The sequence below is a fragment of the Neomonachus schauinslandi genome, chromosome 4, assembly GCF_002201575.2.
Source record: "Neomonachus schauinslandi chromosome 4, ASM220157v2, whole genome shotgun sequence".
NCBI classification, from domain to species: domain Eukaryota; kingdom Metazoa; phylum Chordata; class Mammalia; order Carnivora; family Phocidae; genus Neomonachus; species Neomonachus schauinslandi.
Genome location: NC_058406.1, coordinates 30,921,765 through 30,935,150, shown reverse-complemented (window position 1 = coordinate 30,935,150; position 13,386 = coordinate 30,921,765). Strand labels below are relative to the sequence as shown.

The window sequence follows — 13,386 nt, the reverse complement described above, 5'->3', positions numbered from 1 at the left end:
CTCTCTCTCTCTCTCTCTCTCTCTCTCTCTCTCTCTCTCTCTCTCTCCTCCTCACCATGATGCACCACGTGATGCATGCTGCTTCCTTGGCCTGGGATGCCCTCCCCCACGTCCACTCCTTTTTGGGGCCTCCTCTAGGTGAAGGGCCTGACCCTGGCTCTGTAGCGCCTCTGCTTCCTCCTTTCATTGCATTCATCACACTGAACAGCCCTTGCTCTTTGCAAGCCTCCAGGTGCCATCTTTCATTCATCCCCTGTGTCTAGTGCAGGGCCCGGCACGTGGTGGTGATGTGGCTATCCAAGCTGGGCTCTAGAGTTAGTGAAAGAGGTACCAATCCCAGCTCTTCCAGGCATAGGCTAGGTCCCTAGGGGGGGCAGTGGGAAGCCAGGGAGCTAAACCCAAAGCCCGGCAAAAGTCAGAGTGGGAAGGACCCTCAGAGAGCCTCTAGTTCAATCTGCCCATTCCACACATAGGAAACTGAGTTCCAGAGAGGGGAAGCAATGTGACCCAGATCACACAGGGGGTCAGCGGCAGAGCCAGAACTCATCCCAAGTCTCCTACAGATGTCCCTCGTGGCAGAGTGGGCCCCAGGCCCATGCCCCCCGACCTGGCAGAGGCCTCCCCAGGAAGGTAAGAGGCTCGTCAGGGCCCCAAGGCAGACGGCAGGCGGCAGGCACATGCACCTTGTCCTTGGCCTATCCTGTCCCCCTCTCCAGCCCCCGAACCGGGTGGGGCAAAGAGGAGTGGGGACAGGAGGAGCAGGCGAGGGGGTACCTCGGTCTCCAGCTGGCGTGGATCCGAAAGAAACTCCGTTTATTACTAAACATCTGGCTGGAAGTTGAGAACAAGACACAAACAGAAGTTAGTGGGAAGGGGGCAGGTGGGCAGAGCATGGGGAGCTGCCAGGATGGGGCTGGCTTCCTGCGGCTGGTGGGAGAGAAGAACCTCCACCCAAAGCATCCTCCAGCCCGCATCCCCAGAATGCAGAGATTCTCAAGATTTGCATCAGGATCTCCTGGGCAGCATGTTAAATATGCAGAGTTCTGTGCCTCTCCCCTAGAGATTCTCATTCTACGGGCTTGGGGAGAGGTCCAGGCATCTGCATTTTTTAACGAACACCCCACCGATGCTGATGCAGGAAGTCAGTGGACCGTGCCTTGAGAAACATCGTCTTAGCGCCTCATTGAAAAACCTCAAAGAGAGGAGGTGCTGGCCTTGGCAAGACCATCCCCCAGGAAGTCCTGCTTTTGGAAGTCCTGGAAATGTGTTCAGCCTGGGTCCATCCACAAGGGCCACTGAGAGTGTGGCCAACCAGGAGAAGCGTGTATGTGTATGTGGGGGTGTGGGAGTGGGGCTCCTGTCCGGAGCACCCACCCCATGGGGCCCAGACAACCAAGAGTAAGGATATGGCCATTTGGCCTGAGCCTGGTGACTGATGTCCTAGAAGTCACAGCTCAGCCTCCTGGGGTGCCTGGGAAGAAGGGACACTCCACCACCATCACCATGAGCCCTGGCCACACAGACACTGCAAGGCAGACGGACACAAGGCTGGGAGTTAGTGAATGCCAAGCCCTCGGCAGTCATCTGGTCCTAGGCTTTGGGGGACTCAGAGCCCCGGAGCAGTTGTGGGTGGGAGAGGTGCTGGGCTCCAGGTTCGTCTTCGTTTTCAGCACCTTCCTATCCAGGCCAGGTAAGACCAGAGCAAACTGAAAGCTCCAGAGAGCACGGGCCCAGACCCTGGGCAGGGTTGCTCAAATTTAAGCTGTGGCTGGATGGGGGTGGGGGTAACACTGAAGGGCCTTCAGGCAGGGACAGAGAATCCGACCCAGGGCTGCACCGTGGACTCTCTTCCAGGGAGTTCCCAGCCTGGCCTGGCCAGTCATGCTGCCCCTCCCTCCAGCCCCTGACCTGGAGGGACCCTCCATCTCCCTGCTTCTTGTCCAGCCCCTGGCCAGAGATGCCCTCACTGAGCACAGGGAAGAAAGAAATGCTGGTCCCAGCATCCTCTGCACCACCCACCCCCCACCCCCTGTTCCCCAGGCCTTTTCAGCCTGGAGAACCCAGAGCCCCTGATCAGCCTAAACATCGCTGATGTTCTGCCTAGGATCCAGAGGCCCAGTGTGACTCGATGACTTTCTCAAGGACACACAGCCTCAGGTGTCAGAGGCCGGCTTTCACCACACTGCCTCTTTCTGATCGCTGAGTGGCTGGCGTCTTCTCCCCTCCCTTGTTCTGGGCCCAGGGCTCAGAATCACACCTGAGGCTCAAGGCCCAGATGTCTACCTGGCTGATCGGGGATGATGTGTGAAGATGAGACAAAACAAAGAAATAGGGAGGGAGCAGGGGAGGAATGGGGGGTGGGGTTGAATCCTTGACCTCAAAGCTATACCTCTGCAGGAGCAGCCCCTTTCCCGTACTGTGAGTCAGTGAGCTTCCCTTCTCCAAAAGTGCCTGAAATTCCACTACTTTGAACATTTATGTGGGGGTAAGCATTGTCCTTTCTTTGTTCTTCTTTCAAGACGCAAAAGCTCCAGGAGAGACAGGTGAAGGGAAAAGAGACTGTTAGGAGCAGCAAAATGTCCCTCAGTAAGGAAGAAAGGCATTATGGGAGAATCCCAAGAGGACCCTCTGGGATTAGCCAAGCTGTGGACAAGGGTTGCACAAGACAAGAGCATTAGTCATTGGCTGAGTTTACGGAGGTCCTACAGCGGTTCTTAGTCACAGAGCGCTCTCTCCAGGTAGCACCTCGTTCCCAAGAGGCAAGTTCAGTGGCGAGCCCCTTCTAGAGAAACATGCTGGGGGAGGGGGTTCCCTGCCCTCACGCCCCAGAATGGTGCCCACGATTACCTGAGCCGTAAGCACCTGTGGCCAGAGGCCTCCTCCTCTCTCCAGCTGCCCGGGAGGGATGGGGGTGCAGGGGTGGAAGAGTGAGGGGACGTGGAAACAGAGAAAGAAAGAGGACAAATGGAATGAATGGGGGAGGTGCCGGGAAAGGGCAGTGCGGATATGTCCCCCGCTCAGACCCTTAGAGCCCCAGGTGACAAGCAGGTGAGTCCAGCCTGGCCGCTCCAGGGAGGCTCTCAGTCTGTAACTGTCAGGCCATCCGACGACAACTGCCCAGGCCTCATGACAAGGCCTGGGAGTCCCCAGAACAGGCTGACACCCACATGGTGGCTGCAGGCAGGTCTGAGAGAGGGTGAGACAAAGAATGGAAGAGGAGGAGGAGAAGCGAGAGGAGGTGGCGGCCCGGGGGGCCCCTACCTTTCCCCAGGGCAGAAGGAGGCGCTGCCCGGCCGCTGGCAGGTGGCAACGGGCGGGTAACGGGAGGGCGCTCCATCAGGTACCGGCGCCCGCCGCACCTCCAGGGGCCGCAGGCCCCCATTTCGGGCCCGTTGCACGTGCTCAAACAAGAGGGCCAGCTCTCTGCAGGAGAGGGCGCCATCAGCAGCAGGCAGGGCCCTGGCACCGCCCGCTCACCTGGTGGGCACCAAGCTCTGGAGCTCAGATCCTGCCAGGCTCTGCCTCTAGACAGCCAGCAGTGCTCAGCAGACACCCCAAGCCAGAACCGGCAGGGGAGGGGGTGGGAGACACTAGCCTTCCTCCCTCCCTTTCTGCGCTCAGTTCCTGGGAAATCCTCAGGGCTGCTGAGTACGGTTGTGCAGGTTGGGCACAACTTGAGGGCACTCTCAGAAGGCGGCAGGTGGGAGCTTGGATCTAACCTACCCTCTGCTCATCAAGCGGAGCACCTAGACATGGAGCTGTGCCTCCTTGGAGGCCAGCAGCCACCCTGAAATCTTCACCCTCCAGATCTGACTGGATTTTAGGGGGAAACTGAGGCTCAGGAGAGAGACTTGACAGGGTAGCTAGACTAGCTTCCCACTCCAGCATCCACTCCTGCCACTGGGTTCTTGGAGATTAGATTTGGGGCTCAGCTTCTTCCTAACTCCCCAGGCCACTTCCTGTTTCCATAACCGAAGGACAATATCTCCCCTCTGCCTTCCCATTATATGGACAAGGAAACCGAGCTCCAAGGAGCAGAAGGCCCGTGGACCTAGAATCTCTAAACCAAGCTCTGTCCCTCTTACCAGAGGACCCAATACTACCCCCAAATCTTCCCTCCCCCTCACATACACCCTATTTCTAACAAACCAACCCCGGCCCCACTCCCCAGGGCCTGGCCTTGAGTCCTTAGAGCTACCCCTGGGAAAGGGAGGCTCCTTCCAAACCAACTACCATGCCTGTCTCTGAGGTGGGAGTTGCCTCTGCCAAGTGGAGGTGGGGGGGACCCAGTGTGATTCTGGGAGCCCCCCTCCCAGCCCCTTCTCTTCTGCTCCTCCCTGAGGAAGCCCCTGGGGCCAGGAGGGAGCAGGGAGGGGGAGCCAGGTGTAGGGGTGAGTGGGATCACGCAACAGCTGCTCTGGCTAATGAGGGAAAAGGCACCCGCAGAAGCGCTGAGCACAGCAGCCTAGCCCAGCCTCGCTCTTGATTCCCTGCCTGCCCGTGGGACTGAGCCACACTCTGTGCTCTTCATTCCTGCCCAAGGGCCTGGCCAGGCACCTGGCCACACAGACCTTGGTGATGGCTATTAATAATCCTCTGCATGCAGCCACCCCCAGGTGCAGCCTTACCCCAGCCTGGGCCAGTGGGATGAACCCGCTTCTGGGCACTAGGGCCCGGAAAAGTCGGGGCCTATTCACACACCGGGGTGCTGGACTCTGGCGCACACGTTCTTGCCCCTACCGCGCTTTCTCTCCCCAGCTGCAGTCTGCCAGGCTGGCAAGGGCTAACCCGACCCTCAACTCAGACAGAGGGGAGACGAGCTGGGGACGCCACGGCCCTGAATGGCGGCACTATGGGCTAGCATGCGGACTGCCAGTTCTCCAGAGCCCGGGGTGCAGCCAGCGGGCGGGGCTCTACCCCGTGCCCTGTGCCCAGCGTCCCCCACCTTCCCAGGGAAGAGCGAACTGGGAGAGAAGACTCTCCGGGCTCTGCATTACACAGAATGTGCAGAGCCAGCCCCAGATACTCCTTTGGGAGCCGTCACCCCTTTCCCACCCTCCAGGGCCGAGTCCCAGCCACCTGTCCCCAAGGGGCAGGACGACCAGCCACCGCCCCCCGCGCCCCACGTCCCCCTGCAGCAGGGCCTACCTGAAGGACGGGAGGATACTGTCATAGTAGTACCAGGTGGCCGTCAGGTAGGCCCGGCTTGTGTCGGTGGAGTACAGACGCCATGCAGCCTGCCGTGTGAGGGGAGGGAAGGGGGGACATGGCATCAGCGAAGCCTCCCCGCCCCTCACCAGCCCTCCACCCTCAGAGGACCCAGTCCTTGGGTCAGCGGAAGGAGACCCAGAGCCAGAGGCCAGTTCCAATTCCATAGCCACTGGCAGGGCCAGACAGAAACAGAGGCCCAGAGAGAAAGGACTTGCCCAAGGCGGGGAGCAGGGGTCCAAGGTAAGAGCTGGGCTCTGTCATGGGGCAGACGTGGCTTCCAGGCCCGGCTTTGCCCTTTAGTCGCGCGGGCAAATGAAGTAAAGCTGCAGAGCCCCGCCTACCTCATCTGTGAACTGGATACAATACTACTTACCTAAGAGCCTGATGTGAGGATTAAAAGGGCAAATGTCTGTTAAGTGCCCAGCACGGTGCCTGCCACAGAGAAGGCCCTTAATACCAGGCTCCCCTGTTCAACCCTCCTGGCATCCCCCGTGACCCCAGCCAGTAAGTATCTGTTCATCGTGTATTTGAGGAATGTTGTCTTTCTCTCCCCCTAGACTCTAAGCTGTGTCTTGGTCACCACTGTATCCTTTGGCACATGGTAGGTGCTCTGCAAAGGTTTGGAGAATAGAAACTGAGTGAATTCTTAGTACTACGAATAAATCCACCTCATCTTTCCCAGCTGCCTGTCACTGCCCACGGGGTTGAGGAGGGAAGGGAAGAGCATCCCCTACCAACCCCTCTGCATCCAGGGACTGGCAGGATTTCCTCTGCAGCAGGAGGGGTGAGGGGTGGACAAGAGGAAGGACTGTCCCTCTGCCTCCAGGTAAGAAGAAGAGCCAAGGAGGGACTGTGAGTGCGGTGATTAGGGAGGGCAGGGAGGCATGGACTAAGCCTAACTGAGCCCTGGAGAACCCCCCTTCTTTGGGTGCCTCTTGTCCTTAAGGGACTGCCCACTGCTGACCTCACTGGCCAGGCACCCTCCTAGGACAGGAATATTTTTACTTCCTGCTTGCCTAGGCCCCTGGCTTGAGCTGGGGAGCAGCTCAATGAGCTGTCTCATTAATTATGGGCACCACAATACCAGCTGTCTCTTGGCATGGACAGTGCCAGCCGCCTGCCCCTGCGGTGCCCCTTGGAAGGCCAGCTCCCAGGGGACGACGGCCATTGTGCCCCACGGGACGACAGCCATTGTACCCCACGGGACGCTGGGCTGGTGGCTGGAAATAGCAGGGATGGGGAGGGGGTTCCACCTTGGGAGGAGAGATAAGGGGGTGCTGAGTCAGACTTGGATCGGGGAGTGCGAGGGTGGCATGCTGGGAGCAGGCCAAGGTGGGATGTGCCAGTATTCCCCAAACTACTTCCCGCAGGGGCTGCTCTCGCACACACCGACTAGAGAGAAGCTAGGGCTGAGTCACAGAGTCCCCCAAAATCGGAGCTCTTGCCTCTCCCCACCCCATGCCCTATCAGAATGTCTCAGTGCAGTGGGGGAAACTGAGAGCACACACTCCTGGTCTTCTGATTTTCTTCCCACCCCTCTGGTTGCTCCTTCTCTGTCTCCTTGACTGGCTCAACTCTGCTGGCCCAGTCGCTGAATGCTGAGGTTCCTAAGGGCTCCGTTCCGGACCATTTCCTCTCCTCCGTCTTTGCTCTCCGCACTGGGCGAGCTCATCCGTGCCCCTGGCGAGCTCCTCTGTGCCCCAGGCTTCATTACTGTCCAGGTGCAATGGTTCTAGCACAGCCCCCTCCTCTTAGCTACAGACCCGGATGTGCAGCTGCCTCGCTGGGGGGCTGAGGCCCCTCACGCTCCACGTGCTCCCGCCAATCTCACATTCCTCCTGCCCCAATCTAGTCCCCCTCCAGTGGGGAGGGCCATCAATCATCCAGTTGGGCAAGCCAGAAACCTGGAAGTCACCTGCCACGCAGCTCCCTCGCCCTCTCCCTCACTCCTGATGCCACAAATCTCACCTCCTAAATATACAGAATCTGCCCACTTCTTCCCGCCTCAACTGTTGTGATACCAGTCCAGCACCCTGCCTTGCCCAGACAGGTGTCAGAGCCTCGTGTCATCTCCCACGCACACCTGGGGCCCTCTCCAATCCTTTCAAAACACAAATCTGATCATGTCACCCATTCCTCCTATTTCATACCTGTCAGGGGTTTTTCATTGCTCTCAGCAAAGTGTTAAACTCCTCTCTGTGGCCCTCAGGTCGGGGCCTTGCCCACTTACCCAACCCCTTCCACTATATACTCCTCCTTGAGCTTTCTGTCCCAGCCTCGCTAGCTGCCTTCAAGTTCACCAAACACACCATGCTCCCTTCCACCACAGGGCCTTTGCACATGCTGTTCCCATACTTTGAATGCTCCCCCCCTTCACCTATTCACCTATTTGACTCCTACCAGTCCTCCAGCTCTCAATTCAAGCATCAATTTCCCAGGCTCATCATCCCAGAGCTCCCCTTCAAGGTCAGATCGGGCCAGGACCCTGTTAAATGCTCTTCAGAGAACTATTCTTTCTTTCAAGGTGTTTGTCTCAGTTTATAGTTACAACATTCACTTGTGTGAGTGCTTGGGGAATGAACTGGTGTTGGGAGCAGTGCGGGCTTACTGATAACTGCACAGCCTTCGGTGGCAGGACAAGAGGCCCTAGACCCCACTCCACTGCCAGTCACATAGAGCTGGGGCTGGAGCGGGACTGTGGGGCAGCTCTGATGAGGCCCGAACTAGGCCTGTGGCGCAAGGGAAGTTTCTGACAGTCCCCCTTAGCATCCTAGCTCTAGCCCTGACTTGGCATGTGACCCTGGAGAAGTCACATCTGCTCTCAGAGCTTCAAAGTAGAGTCACAGTTGCAAAACTGGGACACCTGGGTCAGCATAGAGGAGTTGACACACCAGTTCGTTTCAGGGGCTTCCTGGGCGTCTTGTACCTGGATGAGGTTGGCTGCAGGCATCCTCCTCTTCTCGAAGTGCTTCTGACGGTGCTGTTCCTGCACCTTCAGGGCAAAGCCAGAGCCAAGGATGCCCTAGGGGAAGAGGCGTTGTTGGAAGAAAGGGGCGGAGGGGGACGACAAGAGGAGGAGAAGTTCTCCACCCCTGCCCCTCTGAGCTCTCCCCTCCCCCATCCCTGCAAATCCAGGAGAGGGGCTAAGCAGGCTCTGCCCCCAGGGCCCTCCCCGCCCACGGCAGGGAGATCCTAAGTGCAGGGGGACTCACAGCAGGCAAGGCAAAGAAGGAGATGCCTAGTAAGGCGAAGCCAGCAGCCAGGACCCGGCCTAGCCATGTGTGGGGTGTCTTGTCACCGTAGCCAATGGTCGTCAGAGTGATCTGGGGACACAAAGAGTTTACCCTCAGGAGCCACCCACAAGAGCTTGTTGGGGCACAGGCAGGTGGGAGCCTGATCACGAGGCATAGGTGGATCATCGCTCCCCTTCCCTGCCCTGTGCTGATCGGGGTGAGGTGGCAGGGGCTGGGTATGGGGAACTAGATGGAGCACAAGCAGATCTACTGGGGCAGGTTGGGCGCTAACGCAGGGGCTGGTCACAGGGGGCCCCGGCCCTAGCTGAGAGGACAGGCTCGCTCAACCCTGAGTCAGAGGCACAGTGGTCACGCAGGGGAGGGTCTCAGGAAGAAGGGCAGCTCTGCATAGACCCTCACGCACCGTCCCCCACCAGAGCGAGTCCGCGTAGGAGGAGAAGTCGGAGTTGGCGTCCTTCTCGGCCAGATAGACCAGGAAGGAGGCGAAGATGAGCACCAGGAACCCGATGTACCAGGCGGTGATCAGCTCCTGCGAGGGCAGCAAGGGTGAGAACATTAGGGGGGGCCGAGGGGGAGGGGCATGGGGAAGTGGGTCACCCTGTGCCCACCTGGCAGAGGTGGGCAGGTGGGAGGTTCCCACAATGACTTGAGAGAGGTGTTCTGGAGGGGGGAAAAAGTTCCCCTCCTCTCGGAGTTGCCTGACAGAGGCTCTGCCCGCTTTCCTTCCCCAGCTCCTCCCTTCAAGGAGACCCTCCCTGGCCTTCCCGCCTTCCCGCCTTCCCGCCTTCCCGCCTTCCCGCCTTCCCGCCTTCCCGAAGGGGTGAGGCCCTCACAAAAACTCAGGGTACGCCCCCGGCCGCGCCCTTGACCTTCCAGGTTCCACATTCAGACCTCAGTCCCCAGCCGCCCCACACCCCCAACATCTAGTCCCGCCCCCCCCACACCCTGCCCCAGCTCCCCACTTTGCTGTGCGCATAGACCCCCAAACCCAGAAGCTTCCAAGTGGGCCCCTCCAGCCCTACCCCTCAGGCCCCGCCTCCTGGCCTACACCTGCCCCCCAGACCTCGCCCCTGCCGAGCCTCAGAGACCGCACCCGTGAGCTGGCCCCTGCTGCCCGCCCCCCCGGCCCCCACCCCCGCCGGCGCACCTTGCTGTGCGCGTAGACCACCGAGCCCAGCAGCTTCCAGGTGCCACCGCGGCGGTCCATGCGCACCATGCGCAGGATCTGCAGGAAGCGCATGCTGCGCAGCGCAGACGTGGCGAAGATGTTGCCCTGCGTGCCCGCAGCGATGACAGCCACCGAGGCCACGAACACGATGAAGTCTGCAGGACCAGGGGAGCCGAGGTCACAGCCATGCCGGGGAGCCAAGCCACCCCGCCAGGCTCCGAAGTGGGGGTGGGGGGTGCCGAGGCCGTCGGGGCGGGGGTGGGGGGGAATAGGGAGGATCCGTGGAATCTCTGTCAGCAGCCAGGGTCTGGGTCAGGGTGTCCACCCTGGGGCTTGGGGTCAGGGGTCAGGTGCGGGTGGGCTGGTCTTATCACCGATGACACAGAAAGGTTTTCTGGCAAAGCGGAAGCGGCCCTGCCATCCTCGGTAGCGGCAGCAGCATCCAGCGGACCAGACGCGGATGATGTACTCCAGGCCAAACACCACGATCATCACGAATTCCTGTGGGACCAGGGCCCTGAGTTCTGGTCTCCTCTCTCCAGGAGCAAGGGCCCAGGTCACACAGGACTGGCCCAGCCCAGCTCCCCTGGGTTAGGGGTACCAGGATTTCCTCAGACCACCTCTCCTGGAGGTTCCTACACCTGGCTGGACCTGAGGAGGAGTCCAGAAGTCACGTGGCCCCTTCTTCAGCCTGAAAGCCCAAGGCTGTCTTGCCCGTCCTATCCACCAGCTGTGTGGGGTTGTCTGCTCTCCACCCCGCCCTCCCCCTCCCAGCTCTCCCAGACTCAGTAACCCTGACTGGGTGACATAAGGGGTGGCTGTCTGTCAGCTGTCCACTTCCAAGGTGCCTCTGTTTAGAGGGGGAAAAAAAAAAATCACACCAGGGGTTGAGTTAGCAGTTTGGGTCCTGAGAAGGAGTGGGGCTTATTCACCTCTTCTCTGGGCCCAACATCAGCCCTGGCTTAGGCAGGAGGTCCCTAGCCCCCCAACATCGGCTAGAAAGCAGGACAGAAAGTCCAGAGAGGGGCAGCCATCAACTCAGGGAACACAGCACAGCAGAACAAGCCGCTCTCTGAGCCACAGAATGAGAAGCCTCTCCCCCCCCCACACCCCGCCCCTACAAGCCCCGAGGGGCTGCCTTACACAGCCTCACTCAGACCTGGCCTCTGGCACTCACCAAGATGAGGAGACATTCGTTGGCAAGTTCCTGGTGCTCCTGAATAGTGGACAGCACAGACAGCACCAGGCAGCTGAAGACCAGCAAAAATCTGCAAGGGCAGCAGGGAGAGGGTTAGGACTGCTGCACGGACAGGACTGGCAGGGGGTGGGGGGGCTGTGGAGTCACTGGAGGAGGGAAGCATGATTTGGGAAGAACTATCTGGAAAGCAGAATCAGAATCAGAGTCCCCTGAAGTTGTGGTTCTGTGCCGGACACCAGAGGGAGAAGCCCCCACGCTCTGGGCTACGGAGCTCACAGACACCCACCACCCTCTCAGCTGCCCTCGCTGCAGGCTGCCGCTCAGACAAGGTGCCACTCGGCTGTGGGTGGCAGGTCTATCTGGGCTCATGGTGGAAACAGACGGGCTCAAGATCCCACGGTCAGGAAGCGCCTGTGGGCTCAGCCACTCACCGGTGGTGCCCTCAGGCCTGGCTCAGTTTTAAGACCGTCTTAAGAAAAGTAGCCCAGAGGTCAGCTGAGGCGCCAGGGAAGGTCAGCAGCCGACGGAGGGGTCCCTGCTCCCTGTGAATGCCAAGGTGGCAGGAGTATCGCTTCATTTGCAGGATGGGGACAATTGCCTCTGCCTTCGTGGGCTCTTAAGGAATTAAAGAATGAGGCAACTATGAAAGGACAGGAGACTAGGGAGGACAGGAAGAAGGGAAGGATGCAGAGGGGGATGGGGAATGAGGAGGGGGATGGGCCTCAAGGCCTGCGACTCCCCTGAGGGCAGTGGGAAGCCCAGAAAGGGATGTTTAGAAATGGAAAGAACTTCATAACCCAGCTCATCCAACAGTTCCCTCAACCCCTGTTGCACACGTGAGGAAACTGAGGCCCAGACAGGGAAAGGGACTCACCCAAGGTCACTCAATATGTCCAGGACAGAGGTGAGATTAGAGCACGGGTTCCCCACTTCCCAGGGGATGGGAAGCGGGGTAAAGGGCACAAGAAGAGAGGCTGGCGGCCTTGGGGCCTCAGACAGCGTGTGACTAGGCAAGCAGGCCAGGCTGAGGGGCGCAGGCTGCAAATGGGGGAAAGCAACCGAGTCGGACTCCCGGAATCGCTCCTCTTTGGGAGGGGGGTGTGCTGGACGTGCATGTGCCCTTTGGAAGAGACTCCGGAGGGAATGGGCTTCTCTGGAAACACACCTCTTATGAACTGACCCACAGCCTTCCCCAGATGTTCCCAGAGTCTCCCCACCTGGGACTGCATTCTGCCTGAAGCACCCCACCTTTGGGGCCTGCTGAGACTCTGCTCACCCTCTGCTCTGGGGGGCCGTGGGCATGCCCTCCGCCCCGCTGTTCCCTCTTCAGGATGCCCCTTCCCAGCACTTGCCTGTGTGTATGTGGCACTTTCCACATAGCTTTATTTGTGTTCCTGTTTCACGGTGGCAGGGGCATGGGCTCAGGGTCAGAGAGACTTGGGTTCAAATCCTGGTCCAGCTTGTACAGTGACCTACCCTGTCTGAGCCAGTCTCACATCTGTCCAGTGGGAGCTGATGGGAGGACAGACAGGGAAAGGACTTACACCCCTCCTTGGACAGGGGCTCCCAGCCTGCTTGGAGGGCAGGCTTAGCACTGCAAGCCAGCACATGCCCCTGGGTAGAGGAGGTAGGTGGCGGATGCTGGTAAAGGGTTTTGAATGAATGAGCGAGGAGGAGGCCTCCTTGGCCAGTTCCAGGCAAAAGCTGGGTCAGCAAAGACAGAAGGCCCAGGGAGAGGAGGCGGGAGGGCACCAGCTCCTCATGCTCAATAATTAACCACAGAAAAACGCAACAGCCACATCCCCCAGGGAGGAGGACTGCCACTGAGCCCCGGGGCTCAGGGACCGAGGACCCCCGCTGAGGTCATCTCTTCCAGCCCCCTCCCCTGGGAAGGGCTGCAGCCAAATCTTGATGGGCCTTCACCCCAGCCCTGAACAGAAATCCTTCCGTCCCACTGCTCAGCTGACCTCAGATCCTCAGGTAAATGGGCCACACTAAGGGCTTCCTGCTGGGACTTTCAGAAATTTATTTTTCTCAATACTGTTCTTTCCATGTCAATAGTTACACATCTATAAAATGGACACATCACAATGGGTTAAATGAAAAAAGCAGATTATCAAATCGGAAGGGCAATGTGATCCTAATTTTTAAAATATAGATATTTTTATTTTTTAAAGATTTTATTTATCAGAGAGAGAGAGCGGCAGCCAGAGGGAGAAGCAGGTTCCCTGCTGAGCAGGGAGCCCGAAGTGGGACTCGATCCCAGGACCCCAGGATCATGACCTGAGCCAAAGGCAGACACTCAACCAACTGAGCCACCCAGGCGCCCCTCAAATATAGATACTTTTTTATATTCATACCAAGGGTCAGCAGGGCTTATCTCTGGGTGGCAAAATTAAGAGTGATTTGGCTTTTGTTTTGCTTTTTTGCTTATCTGCACTTCCTCTCATTTTTTAGGAAAAACTGGAGTAGGGGCGCCTAGGTGGCTCAGACGGTTGAGTGCCCCACTCTTGGTTTTGGCTCAGGTCATAATTTTAGGGTTCTGGGATGGAACC

At 58.8% G+C, this 13,386-nt stretch overlaps 1 protein-coding gene across 1 annotated transcript in view; it reads right to left on the bottom strand.

Annotated features, from left to right (window-relative positions):
- The window catches only part of KCNQ4 (potassium voltage-gated channel subfamily Q member 4), a gene marked incomplete at its 5' end in the record, with an annotated part of 51,639 nt that overhangs the window by 10,891 nt on the left and 27,362 nt on the right, over positions 1–13,386 (bottom strand). The window contains 8 exons of the mRNA XM_021684427.1: positions 3,262–3,423; positions 5,149–5,237; positions 8,138–8,233; positions 8,424–8,534; positions 8,869–8,994; positions 9,613–9,788; positions 10,008–10,134; positions 10,811–10,901. Of these exons, the coding sequence (XP_021540102.1) occupies positions 3,262–3,423; positions 5,149–5,237; positions 8,138–8,233; positions 8,424–8,534; positions 8,869–8,994; positions 9,613–9,788; positions 10,008–10,134; positions 10,811–10,901 (978 nt within the window). The remainder of the gene's footprint in view (positions 1–3,261; positions 3,424–5,148; positions 5,238–8,137; positions 8,234–8,423; positions 8,535–8,868; positions 8,995–9,612; positions 9,789–10,007; positions 10,135–10,810; positions 10,902–13,386) is intronic.